We start from the raw sequence: 14,526 nt of genomic DNA on the forward strand, positions 1-14,526 counted from the left end.
AATGTAATAGGTCTTACATTTAGAATTGGATGGCACTACAATGTTTAGTGGCACTGGCAATGCAATAGGTCATACATTTAGAATTGGCATCCCACCCCCAGTGAATACATTGGGAAATTGCTGTCTACAGGTAAACCACAGTCAAATATTAAACAATTTAAAAAAAATGAAATCCATATTTATGAAAATAAGAATGAATTTCGACATTGTGTTGACTGCAGGTTTCAATTATATGAACCAGATATTTAATCATTTTTAATAGCGGAGACCAGACACCCAATCTTATAAAACATTACATAGAAAATCTACATATTTTTTTATTGACTTACAAATAATATGGAGTTAGAAGTGTGGAGCCTTATAAATTTCACTTTTAAGTGCTAATTTTAAGAGGGAAGGTAATGTTTTGAATGTTTTTTCCCTTTAAGAAGTTTTGTTCCTGAAGGTATATTTTAAAATATATTGGTTTTTTAAAACTGACAAAACTTCAATATTACTAGTTGATAAAAAATCGTAATTGTGATTTACTTGATGATGTGGATGACACTAGTTTTTCCTGTTAAATTCTAAAAGGGGAGTTTTCAGCCATTTAAAATGTTCAAAACAAAGTCTGTAGTTTTAGATTTGTTAAATGTGCATTCACTTAAATTGTTGTTTGCTCTTTTTGCAACTTTCATTCTTTAAAAGAGAATGTGTTTTGTTTTCTTTGAACTTGTACAAATATGTTTGTTATGTTATTGAAAGTGTAGATATATGTGTTTATTTTAGTCGTAGAAATTTTGTTTTATAATTAATTCAACATTATTATTTCAGGTAATTGTTTCTTTAATTGCAGCATGTTTTTATTATTTAATCAGCATTATGTGCAGATACACCTTGTATGCATGGAACAGTAGTAATACATAATATGTAGTACTACTGTACATATGTAAACACACATGCACGCACACAATTTCCAGGGATTTATCCAAGATATTTCGCCAGAATTCCATGTCTTATGGGATTGGGAAATTAGTATGAGCAAAACATACTTGGGATATGTTTTCAGGCCACTGAATAATGTAATACGCCAGTTGTAAATTGATTTAATATAACAGGCATATATTGGGAATTTTTAATAATGAAATTGGGAATTTTCAGTGCCACTTTCTTTTGGAAAGGAGCCTATGTTCGGACCCAGTAAATCCCTACATGCACACACACAGGATATATTGGTGTGGTTTTTGTTGCAAGATATTGCAAGTAATATGTGTTTTAATAGCACGTAAATTTGTTGTTTATTCCACACAATAGGTTTACTTGTATTGGTAAATACTAACTCCACTAATGTATTTTTAGTTTAGTGTTTTTTCTTTAACGAATGCAGACCATAACCCAGTTGTTTTATATATGTTGTTTTCATCTTAGCACTAACATGGTTGCAGGAAGTGATTTACTACGAAATTGTTTAATTTTTCTGAAAACTGAGGTCCATCTGAAAAAGATATTGAGTTTGCTTTAACCAAACCAATTGTAAATGTAGGTTGGTCAATATTTTATTTTATTTTTAAATTGAAAAAAACTTTTTAAAATTTCATACAGAAATGAAAATGAGTCAGGGCATTTCTTTTCATGCTTTAACATCATCATGTCATATTAGCACAAAGGAAGATCATAATAATTTTGATTATGTTTATGGGTTGTTGTTTTTTTTTGGGGGGGGGGGGGGGGAGGACAGGATGGCAGTGTGTGGAAGATCCTTGGTTTTGAGGTCAAGTTAACTAAGTTTTTGTGGAAATAGAAAATGATTCAGGTTGTAATTTGTGACTAATATGAGTTTGGTTACAGCAAACAGTATTATATTTCTATGGTTGGTTTTATTATTATTTTCTTCCACACTGACTGTTCATTTTGGAAAATTAACAGCATTGTTCTTGCTATTTGTATTTTGATGACACTTTTGTCAAATTATATTTTTATTATAATCACTGTTTACATGTGTAATGTATATTGTGAAGTTATCATTTCTCTGTTCATTTAAAAACAAGAGCTTATTCATGAACAGGTACACATGTTGAAAGTCACTATCCGAAGTTTGTAGCCATTGTAACACAGTTTCGGCAATATTACGAGGTGTTGATAAGATACCTGCTAATTTAGCATGATTCCGTGCTTCCATGAATCCTAAATTTTGGGTCGGAATCATAAAATTATAAGACTGAATCCCAAAATATCTATATTAAATCATGTTTATGAATCTGGCAGAATCCTAAAAATAATTCCCGAATTATTTATCCTACACATTGTTTTAAAATTTACATGTCTACATATTGTTTCAAAACATGTTCTATTTATTATTTATCATAAAGAAAAAGGGTTAAAACAAAATTTAAACTTTTTTTCCAACTAAATTGTACTTAAGGCACTTGTGCTTGCAATTAACTTACACATCATGTAACAATCAGTTTTAATCAGAGCAATACATTTTAGTGCTGCTTATTTCATTAGATAGTATGGCTGTGGTGGCTGTGTCATCACCTGCATGTAGGCACATCCAGTCATATTTCTTTCAGTTGATAGCACGTTATTACCATGTGATATCATAGATAATGCATTATGCTCTCAATAATGGAGGAGTTCGAAAATTGCTATATTTTTATAAGTATTACACAGTTGTATTACATGTAAGTAGATTTATCCAAGTGTTGTCTATTTTAATGACTATAAATCGCGGATAGGCCCTTTATCGCAATAATGATAGCAAACTTGTCTGTATATGTGTTGACAAGTCTTTTATAAATACTAATGTACAGTATGCTATTTAATGTATATTTTTTGGGCTTGTTAACATGCATAATATTTAAGGTTGAATTTCTGTTTTGCAGACCCATTTTGGAAGTGGAAGTCCGACCATGCAGTCTACAGGCTACCCTGACACGATGGGTGGTGCTGGATCAGGTTATGATGACCGTAAGCTATTTCCTTCTCATAATACTTATCCTGACCATGTTTATATTGTAGATTGTGCTTTTATCAATTTCATGCATTTACTAATACCAATAAAGCAAATTATATGAGTGACCATGGGAAAACGATAGGAGGCAGATGTTGATTACAGTGATGTGTTATTTTAGAAGCAGAAGTGGTGTTAGCATTACAATTTGTGTGTGTTTGTGGTTGTTTGTGTGTTTGTGGTGTGTGTGTTTGTGGTTGTGTTTGTGTGTGTTTGTGTGTGTTTGTGGTTGTTTGTGTGTGTGTGTGTGTGTGTGTGTGTAAAGCGCAGCCAGATTTTGTAAATTTTTCTGCTGTCATTTCCGAATGGAGAGGCTTGTAAACATGCTCATTGTCCTATCCTGTAATCCTAAACTTTATGGTAGTCATAATAAACATGTTTGATGTCTTGTCTAATTGTTAGCTTTATTATAGGCACAGATGATTAATTAGTTTTATGGTAGTCACACTAAACATGTTTATTATTTTACCCATTGATGTTCATTAGCTTGTGGTAGTCACAATAAACATGGTCCTTTTCTTGTCCTCTGATGATTTTTGTTATTGTAATTGTGTCAATTTTTTTGCCTTCAGATGATTAGCTTTATGATAGTCACAGTAAGCACACTATCATGGTTAGATTTATGTATATGTAGTAGCATAAACATATTGTTTGTCTAACTCCCTGAATATTAGCTTACAATAGTCACAGTAAACTCATTCATAACAGTAAACATCAGGGTTGTCTTGTCTAGTTGCTCGGAATACAGGGTTTTTGGGTGTAAGACAAGTGACTTGTTGAATTGGACAGCTCAAATAGAAATTAATTTATATACTGCACGATTCCGTCAGTGGATGTATTCAGATGGGGCAAGCACATTTCAGATGAGTTAAGTAAAATGAACAGGAACTTGATAATTAGATGTTGAAAGTTTATAGAGATCCATGACCATGTTCTTTGTCTTTTTTGCAGTGTCTCCTGCAAGTAGCACCGCGGGTCGCCGCCTGTCGACGGACCTGGAACATGCGCGCCCCTCCTCAGTGGGTGAGGAGGAGCTACAGCTGCAGCTGGCACTGGCCATGAGCAAGGAGGAGCATGAGGAAGAGGTGCGCAAACAGAAGAGTGACGATATCAAGCTGCAGATGGCCATCAACGAGAGCAGACGGCATGCGGACGACGAGGTTAGTCTATGATTATACAATTTTTGGGAGGTTAGTCTGTGATCATACAATGTTTGGGAGGTTAGTCTGTGATTATATAATGTTTATGAGATTAGTCTGTGATTATACATGTTTGTGAGGTTAGTCTGTGATTATACAATGTTTGGGAGGTTAGGCTGTGATCATACAATGTTTGGGAGGTTAGTCCGTCATTATACAATGTTTGGGAAGTTAGTCTGATTATACACTGTTTGGGAGGTTAGTCTGATTATACAATGCTTGGGAGGTTAGTCTGTGATTATACAATATTTGGAGGTTAGTCTGTGATAATACAATGCTTGGGAGGTTAGTCTATGATCATACAATGTTTGTTTAAGTTAGTCTGTGATTATACAATATTTGGGAGGTTAGTCTGATTATACAATTTTTATGAGGTTAGTCTGATTATGAAATGTTTGGGAGGTTAGTCTGTGATTATGAAATGTTTGGGAGGTTAGTCTGATTATGAAATATTTGGGAGGTTAGTCTGTGATTATACAATGTTTGGGAGATTAGTCTGTGATTATACAATGTTTGGGAGATTAGTTTGATATGCAGATTGAGAGGTTAGTCTGATTATACAATGTTTAGTAGGTTAGTCTGTGATTATACAATGTTTGGGAGGTTAGTATGTGATTATACAATGTTTGGGAGGTTAGTCTGTGATTATACAATGTTTGGGAGGTTAGTCTGTGATTATACAATGTTTGGGAGGTTAGTCTGTGATTATACAATGTTTTTAGGTTAGTCTGTGATTATACAGTGTTTAGGAGGTCAGTCTGTAACAATACAATGTCTAGGATGTTAGTCTGTGATAATACAATGTTTAGGAGGTTAATCTGTGATTATTAAATGTTTGGCAAATCCAACATGGTTCTGGTCATGCTGGTGTTTGTAATGTAGCTTGTAATTCATTTTATGTGATTTTCAAAAAAGAAGTTGTGTGGCTCAGAAGCTAGGGTCAGCGAGTTTTATATGAGTGTTAATACGGTAATTACTTTTAGAAATTTCTCTTGGGATAATAAAATAGATTTCATGATTGTAACTAAGACTTATGTTTAGTAAATAGAATAATAATATTAGTGAATTACTTGATAAGATCTTCATAGATTGCAAGATTGATATTGAGATTGTGCTGTAGCCAAGGTCACACAATCTGAAATATATTTTAATATGGGTAAAATTTGCTTATTTTTTTAAATTAATTATTGCAATAGTAATGAAAGCAAAAAAAAAAAAAAAAAATTGTTATACTGGCACCATAATGTAGACCGGCGTCGTGGCAGGCCATTGGTCTACAGGCTGGTAGGTACTGGGTTCGGATCCCAGTCGAGGCATGGAATTTTTAATCCAGATACCGACTCCAGACCCTGAGTGAGTGCTCCGCAAGGCTCAATGGGTAGGTGTAAACCACTTGCACCGACCAGTGATCCATAACTGGTTCAACAAAGGCCACGGTTTGTGCTATCCTGCCTGTGGGAATGGCAAATAAAAGATCCCTTGCTGCCTTTCATAAAAGAGTAGCCTATGTGGCGACAGCGGGTTTCCTCTAAAAAAATCTGTGTGGTCCTTAACCATATGTCTGATGCCATATAACCGTAAATAAAATGTGTTGAGTGCGTCGTTAAATAAAACACTTCTTTCTTTCTTTCCATAATGTAGCTTTTTAAACCTAATTGTTTAGGATATGAAATAGCATACTACAGTTATGTCTGTTAGATACTATTTGTTACAACCCGTTTAAAAACGTATCCAACTTGTTTGCACTCATTAGATAATTTTGAAACAACTTGCAATATAAATGGTACATGTATCTGATGACCACTCGTAATATTCTCTATGTGGATGATGGATCAAGGGATTATTTGTGAAGTAAACTTTTTCATAACTGGAATTAGAATAACCTGCCTCTTTAACTTCTACTTTTGACTAAATTCTTTTCATCTCCCTAGAAATTATCTTTGAAAAGTACTTGTTGGCAATTACACAAGATTTTAGAAATAATTTAAACAGTTTGAGAAGAAAAATAACCCACTTATTTTTATATTATTATTTTTAACGTCCCCGAAAGTTTTATTTCTGATGTTTTCCTCTAAAATAGAAGAAAATTGATATGTATTTAAAGTAAAGGAAATGAGAAGAAAATGCATTTAAATTCCTACCTTTTAACTGACTGTTTACCAGTTTGCTAGAAGTAATATTTTATTTTATTACTTTTTTTTAATAGGACAGAAGGAAATTAAGAGTAAGATTGAATGACAGGCATGTTTTTTTTTTGCTTGCGAGTGTGTGCGGCCTCAGTCTCGTAACGAGTGACTCAAAGTGAAAGCTACGTTCATGTGCCAGCTTCCCTCGAGTAGCTTCAGTCTCTTCTCTCTGTTCTGCTCACCTCGGCCTTCACTTGATAATCCAACACAAATCACTTTCAGTTAATAGTCTAAATCATCTACATTTTCCATATAAAATCGTTTTATCAGACACTTTCATATTTACATTTTTTAAATGTAATGATTGTAATTTTAATATACTTTGAGATATCTGATATCTGTAACAAGATTTCTTAAAGTGCAGTGGTGAAGCGTTTTTGCCTGAAGTGCAGTTGGTTGTAGAATCAGTTGCGATCAGGAGAGCGGTTGACACCACGACTGGTAAATAAAAGAATTTGGCTGTCCTGTCCGTGGGGAAAAGAGTATTGAAAATAATTTTTACTGTTCAGTGGGATAAACCTATAGGTTTAATGTTTATTGGACTTAATAAGATTTTTGCTTTTTAATATTTCTCTAAACCAAATGATTGAATGTTGTATGTGGTTTCCAAAATATTAACTTGGTATTACATGTTAGCATGTTTATTATCATTATTTATTAACCACATCAGCATTTTATATTCTGTAACTTCTGATGTTGGAATCTACAGAGTTGGATTATCAAGTCACTGCTGTATATACTAACCACCAAAGCTTAAGTAAAGTTTTTTTTTTTTTAAATACTGTTTTGATAATGTCTATGATCTGCTAGTAAAGTGAAATATAACCTGTCAAACATTGATGTATTAAAAACTATAGCTAGAGAAGAGCTAGTTAATACGCAAATTTTCAACATACACACAATGCAAATGACTCCAATGTAACCTTTAAAAATAGCGTAAAATTGTTGAAAACTTGTATGATACAGCCAAATCAATGACAGTGTGTGTAGCGACCCACTTGGGTCTTCATGAGTTTGCCATTAATGCAGGTCTCTGAGAATTCAAAATTGGCGTAAACTATTTGCGGAATAGCGTAAAATTCGACCCCTGGAACTTAACTCCCTTTCGCAATTTTTAGAGGCCTGTTTATGTGTTGAGGATTAACCTGTTCCTTGTGCAACTCTCTGATAGCTGACTCCAGACAGTTTTGTTGTATGTCAAATCCAGGTGTTACCTGTCAAAATATAGTGACATTGTTTGGTATTTGAACTGAAGCCTAACGTTTAAACATAAATTGAATCTTTGATAGCTGTAGTGAAAAATTGTGATTTCCCTATAGCCTGAAAGTGTTATACTAAAGGTTTGTGTAAGCAGTGTAGAAACCATATCTTTAAAGAATGTCGTGACTAGCTTCATTGTATAACTCACATCACAGAATCAACCACCCCAGCACTCCATCCCCAACCCCATCACTCCATCCCCCACCCACCCCATCACTCCATCCCCCACCCACCCCATCACTCCATCCCCCACCCACCTTTTTAATTTTAAACAAGGTTTTCCACTGCAGAAAAGAAGCTACCCTATATATTTTATAATTAAATTTTTATGTTTTGAGACAAAGAAGAAAGTAAGCCTTTGTTAAAAGTTTTTTTTTTTTTTAATGAAGGTAATAGTGAAGGATTCGGCAACATGAATGACATTTTTTGTACGTCCCTAAAAAGAGATGGTCGGATGTACATGTATAGTTCATCCCATCCTTCTACAAACATTAAAAAGAGATGGTCGGATGTACATGTATAGTCCATCCCATCCTTCTACAAACATTAAAAAGAGATGGTCGGATGATGTACATGTATAGTCCATCCCATCCTTCTACAAACATTAAAAAGAGATGGTCGGATGTACATGTATAGTCCATCCCATCCTTCTACAAACATTAAAAAGAGATGGTCGGATGATGTACATGTATAGTCCATCCCATCCTTCTACAAACATTAAAAAGAGATGGTCGGATGTACATGTATAGTCCATCCCATCCTTCTACAAACATTAAAAAGAGATGGTCGGATGATGTACATGTATAGTCCATCCCATCCTTCTACAAACATTAAAAAGAGATGGTCGGATGTACATGTATGGTCCATCCCATCCTTCTACAAACATTAAAAAGAGATGGTCGGATGTACATGTATAGTCCATCCCATCCTTCTACAAACATTAAAAAGAGATGGTCGGATGTACATGTATAGTCCATCCCATCCTTCTACAAACATTAAAAAGAGATGGTCGGATGTACATGTATAGTCCATCCCATCCTTCTACAAACATTAAAAAGAGATGGTCGGATGTACATGTATAGTCCATCCCATCCTTCTACAAACATTAAAAAGAGATGGTCGGATGTACATGTATAGTCCATCCCACCTTCTACAAACATTAAAAAGAGATGGTCGGATGATGTACATGTATAGTCCATCCCATCCTTCTACAAACATTAAAAAGAGATGGTCGGATGATGTACATGTATAGTCCATCCCATCCTTCTACAAACATTAAAAAGAGATGGTCGGATGTACATGTATAGTCCATCCCATCCTTCTACAAACATTAAAAAGAGATGGTCGGATGATGTACATGTATAGTCCATCCCATCCTTCTACAAACATTAAAAAGAGATGGTCGGATGTACATGTATAGTCCATCCCATCCTTCTACAAACATTAAAAAGAGATGGTCGGATGTACATGTATAGTCCATCCCATCCTTCTACAAACATTAAAAAGAGATGGTCGGATGTACATGTATAGTCCATCCCATCCTTCTACAAACATTAAAAAGAGATGGTCGGATGTACATGTATAGTCCATCCCATCCTTCTACAAACATTAAAAAGAGATGGTCGGATGTACATGTATAGTCCATCCCATCCTTCTACAAACATTAAAAAGAGATGGTCGGATGTACATGTATAGTCCATCCCATCCTTCTACAAACATGGTTTTTGTTAATAATTTTAGTTTGGTTTTACGTAAGAAGAAAAGTAAAAGTGTTTTGGAAATAACACAAAATTACTATTTTCGATCAAGTTAAAAAATAATCTGATGAGAAATAAATACATGTAACTTGTACCAGACCTTAGGATTTCAAATTTCATAGGAAACACTGTTTCGGTTCCGTACCTTGTGATTATGGGAACTCATCAGAAACTGTTTTTAGACTCCATGAAAACAAGTCATAAGAATCCACTTTTAATACCATTAATTTAAATTATTATTATTGCAAAAATCCATGCAAGGAGACATGTTTTCAAACTCAATATAAAGCTGATTATACACATGCTGTTGTAATTTTGACAGCTAAATAAAAATAATAGTTTGGTGATACGTCATTTCCTCCCATAATGAAACTAAAGGAAACAGTGGGGACTATTCCATTGCCACCTTTAGTACTCAAGAAAATGTGTGACGTTGACTTTTTCGACTTCAGTGATTGTAGTCAGAAGGTTAAATATTTTCTACAAAATTACATTTGAAATTAAATACTATTTCTTGACTGCTATATTTAAGACACTACAAATAATTAGTACCAGTAATTTTGGTTCAGATGTGTAACATGTTTGATTGAGCTTGTGTTTGAACTCTGATTCGGGTTTACCTGAACCGGAACACTGAGAAGTTTGGTTAACACAACTATCCGAATCGGGTCTTGTGATTGTGTCAAACACATTCTTCAGTAGTGTGATATTAGAAACATAATAAAAATTTAAAAAAATTATATATATATATATTATTTTCGTTGAATAGTCGTACTTGATATAATAATTGTGGGAAACGAAATTTTGGTTCTGTGATTTTTACCGACGCACTACTGATACGGTACCGGAAACGATCATTACCGTGAAATCCCAAGGCATGTTATAGTAAACTTGATAGTATGAACAGGGCTTCTAGAATTTGTATAAAATCCACTAGTCATGGGATCAGTGATTTTATATATATATACTAGCTACAATTAAAAATTCACTAGCCCTACTTTAGTTTACATTAATACAATTTTACTAAATAATAGTAATAATCAGATATGTCACCTAAAGAGGTAGGTAGAGCTTAAAAACACAAACACTGGGGGTTTGGGGTTCGGGCAGGATATCCATATACTCTTCAAAAGAAGAAACGCAAAACCACATTGTCGTAACATTTGGAGAATTGATTTAATTATTGAATGGTGAGTCCGATAATTACCAAATGTTGCAGGATTGTTCACAATTCACTCTAGTCCATTGTGAGTAAGTGATAGGACACACCACCAAGGTCAAGGTCATCTGGAGTCAATACCAGGTGTGGCCTCCGCGTGTGTTGACAACTGCCTGGCACTGCCTGGCACCGCCTGCCCATTGAAGCAACCAGAGTACGGATGACGTCCCGGGGGATGGTGGCCCACTCGGCCTGCAAGGCTGCTGCCAGCTCGGGCAGGGTCTGGGGCTGTGGTTGTCGCTGTCGGAGGCGTCGGTCCAACTCGTCCCATAGATGCTCAATTGGGTTCAAATCCGGTGATATCGATGGCCAAGGAAGGACATTAATGTTGTTGTTCTGTAGGAAAGCCGTTGTGAGACGTGCTGTGTGAGGCCCGGCGTTGTCATGTTGGAACACTGCGTTGGCGTTGGCCATAACTGGAACGATGTGTGGCCGGAGGATCTGGTCAATGTAGCCCTGTGCATTCAGGTTGCCCTGCACGTGGACCAGGTCAGTTCTGCCAGTGTGTGAGATGGCTGCCCACACCATGACACTACCCCCGCCGAATCTGTCCACTTCCTGCACGCAGTTTGCCGCATAACGTTCACCACGACGCCTATACACGCGACATCTTCCATCATGACGTCGGAGCAGAAATCGGGACTCGTCACTGAACCACACCTGTCTCCATCGCAGTTGAGGCCATTGTCGATGAATCTGGCACCACTGCAGTCGGAGTCGACGGTGTTGTGGTGTTAAGATGACACCTCGAACTGGACGTCTGGCACGAATTCCTACCTCACGTAGGCGGTTCCGTACGGTCTAGTCGGATATCCTGCGCAAACCTGGTATTGCTGCGGCTGTGGAGGTGGCAGTAGTCAATCGTTCCCGAAGGTGACGTACCCGGATGTAGCGGTCCTGCCCGGGGGTAGTGACCCGTGGTCGACCGGATCTAGGGAGGTCACGTGTTGATCCATGTTGCTGGTAACGGTCCCACAGTCTGGAGATGGTGCTTGGGGACACATGGAATGCCCTGGCAACGGCCGTTCTGGATTCGCCTGTGTCTAGTCGGCCGATGGCATTGTTTCTCTGCGGTTCACTGAGACGTGGCATGTCCTGGATTGTCAACTGTCGGCCAGATACAGAGGCCAGGCAAGCGAACACCCTGCACTTTTATACTGTCGGTGTTCATGTTGCACGTGCAGACAACGCACGTGCAGTGGTGACATGATTTGCACGTGGCTGCGTTTTTGCGAATATTCACATTTTGGAACTTTATTGTACAGTAGCTGCGTTTTATCGAATGTAACCGTGGGAATGTGTTTGGGACATGCAATGACCTTATATTCACAAAGCATGAACCGGTAGGAAACATAAAATCGGAGTTATAACCCATTTGAACCCTTTTGTGTTTCTTTTTTTGAAGAGTATATTTACAAAATAGACTTAACTGCAACATTTCACTTTTCTTTCTTTTTTTCTAGTCCTAGTTATTCACTAGCCCAACATTAAATATCACTAGCTATGGGAGTGGGACTACCATAATCTAGAAGCCCTGATGAAAAAAGGCGATTCCTGTGGGACGGACTATAGGTTCTAATTTCTTCACATTTTCTTATTTTTCATGAACATTTAATGCTTGAAGATGACATGATGGCATGAAATACTTTAAAATGTTTGTGTGATTCATGTTTGGCTAGAAGTACACGTGTGTGCATGGAACTGTTCTGGAATTAACTTTTGTTTTAACAGTAAAATGTCTGTTCAGACCTGCTACGTCAAAGCATGACTCATTTCTTGTTAACCTTCTGACTACTGGGTTAATTTTTTGCCAAAACCACAATGAGTAGTATAAATTTACATCTTTTATTTGTGTTATTTTCACTTTAAAAGTTCACAAATACATAAAATAATGTTCAGTAATGTTAAATATTGTTTTCTTGGTTTTTTTTTTATTTTATGATATTTTAAAGTAGTTAATGTGGTTTAAAATAATGCCCCTAAAAAGTGGTAAAATTGTTACAGCCATTATTCTCAATAACTATTTTACTGACCACATTTTGTTATGTTTTTTTAAACATGATTCATATCCCAATATATTGTGATTTTCGTTGTTGGTAAAATGGTAAATTGTATTATAATATTAGCTGTTACAATCAGTTATCAACACCTCAAAATAACTGCAACATTTCACCTTTTTTTTAAAAAGAACATACTTGCCAAAAAAACAAACTTTTTCAGCTAAAACTTCTCAGATATCTCCTATAGAAAAACAAAAGTGTAAAGTGCCGATTTTAGTCCCAATCTAAGCTCTTTTTGGTTGTTTTATTATTTCCAGTGAGAAATATGAATATTAAATGCACTGCATGCAATATTCAGTGTGTCAGCTTGTGTTAATGCTGGCGAGATATCTCGCCTGTGGTAGTCGGAAGGTTAATGACATAACATTAGATCCAAGTTTAGAGTAGCATGTGAGGCAAATGAATATCTGTAAGAAGTATCCACGTGTATAGATTGTGTGGATCCTTTAGGTCAAAAAAAGGATTACTCTGTGACAGTTCAGTTAAAAAAGATTATGCAAGCTGCAAATTGTCTGTATATTTTTAGAATGAATTCAAAGTGTTTACAAACTCTTGTTGTATGGTTAACTAGTTAATATTGAAAATAAAAGTGACACAACCACAACCCAAGGCATGATATTTAAAGTATATTGTACATTGCAGAGTTCTTGATTGAAATCACTCATATGTGAAGAATTATTCAGACATACCTGTTCTCAAATGTCACGTGTAAATTTGCCTTTGACATGAGAGCTAATTTTATGTTACGCTATTCTATTTATCATTATCATATGCAGTACCTCAAAATTTCCATAAATGTATTGTATATTTACTAATACATGTACATGAAAATCAGTGTTGAAGCTTGTTAATAATGATGATGGTGATGATGATGATCATCATCATCGTCATCGTCATCATCATCATCATCATATGGATGTCTACTGAGTGATTGAAATAATTTGAAACAGTGTTATTTAATTCCTTTAATGAATATGGTTTATAGTAATGTACGTCACAGTTCTAGGTACGAGTGACATCAAGCCCATGTAAACATTTTGGTCCCTAAAATGTTTTTTAATTTTTGGGGTAGTTTCTAAGAATATAAATCACTGCCTCCTACTGTTAACATTATGCCGTGGTTATGGCCAATACCAATATTTTTAGCTTACCGGTACTAGTCATTTATTAAACCAATGGGGTGGTGTTAAACGTTTCTTTTTCTATTATCTATATTTTCAGCCACCCGAGCATCCTCAAAAGAATGCAAAACATGGACATGGCAGCCACACAGGGGCAAGGGAAACGACCGACCCTTGGGGTATGCCACTACAGAATTCAGCCCCTACTGACCCCTGGGGTGCCCCTCTTGCAGCTGGAGCAATGCCACGACTCTCACACTCTCCTCAACAGCAACAACAACAACAGGATGTCTGGGTGCCTCCGGTCCCGCCGGTTCAGAGCACAGACCCCTGGACTGTCCAGTCCGAAAGCAGTTCTTCCAGGACAGGTTCTCAACCAGGTACGTGCATGATCTTGTCACAAATAAACCTACAGACTTGAGTACAATTTTATTAATTAATCATTTAGAATTGATACAGTTGTTAGATGTGATTGAGTCAAAGGATCAAATCCCTCCCCTTGACAAATTCTCTGATTGTTTTTTTCCTGTACCAACTAGTATATTATAGTATATGACTGGTATATTAACGGTCTTGCTGTCCTGTCTGGGAAAGTGCATATAAAAGACTGTTTACTACTAATGGAATAACGTAGCATGTTTCCTTGGATGACTCTGTCATAATTACCAAATGTTTGGCATCCAGTAGCTGATGATTAATTAATTAATTAATATGCTCTAGTGGTGTTATTAG

General features: G+C 36.0%; 1 protein-coding gene across 1 annotated transcript in view; it reads left to right on the forward strand.

The window, feature by feature from the left end:
- Positions 1 to 14,526, forward strand: part of LOC121379906 (epsin-2-like) — a 34,789-nt gene that overhangs the window by 10,012 nt on the left and 10,251 nt on the right. Inside the window, exons 4-6 of the mRNA XM_041508578.1 lie at positions 2,865 to 2,949; positions 3,944 to 4,152; positions 13,895 to 14,174. Of these exons, the coding sequence (XP_041364512.1) occupies positions 2,865 to 2,949; positions 3,944 to 4,152; positions 13,895 to 14,174 (574 nt within the window). The remainder of the gene's footprint in view (positions 1 to 2,864; positions 2,950 to 3,943; positions 4,153 to 13,894; positions 14,175 to 14,526) is intronic.

The sequence above is a fragment of the Gigantopelta aegis genome, chromosome 8 (genome assembly GCF_016097555.1).
Source record: "Gigantopelta aegis isolate Gae_Host chromosome 8, Gae_host_genome, whole genome shotgun sequence".
Taxonomy (NCBI): Eukaryota; Metazoa; Mollusca; class Gastropoda; order Neomphalida; family Peltospiridae; genus Gigantopelta; species Gigantopelta aegis.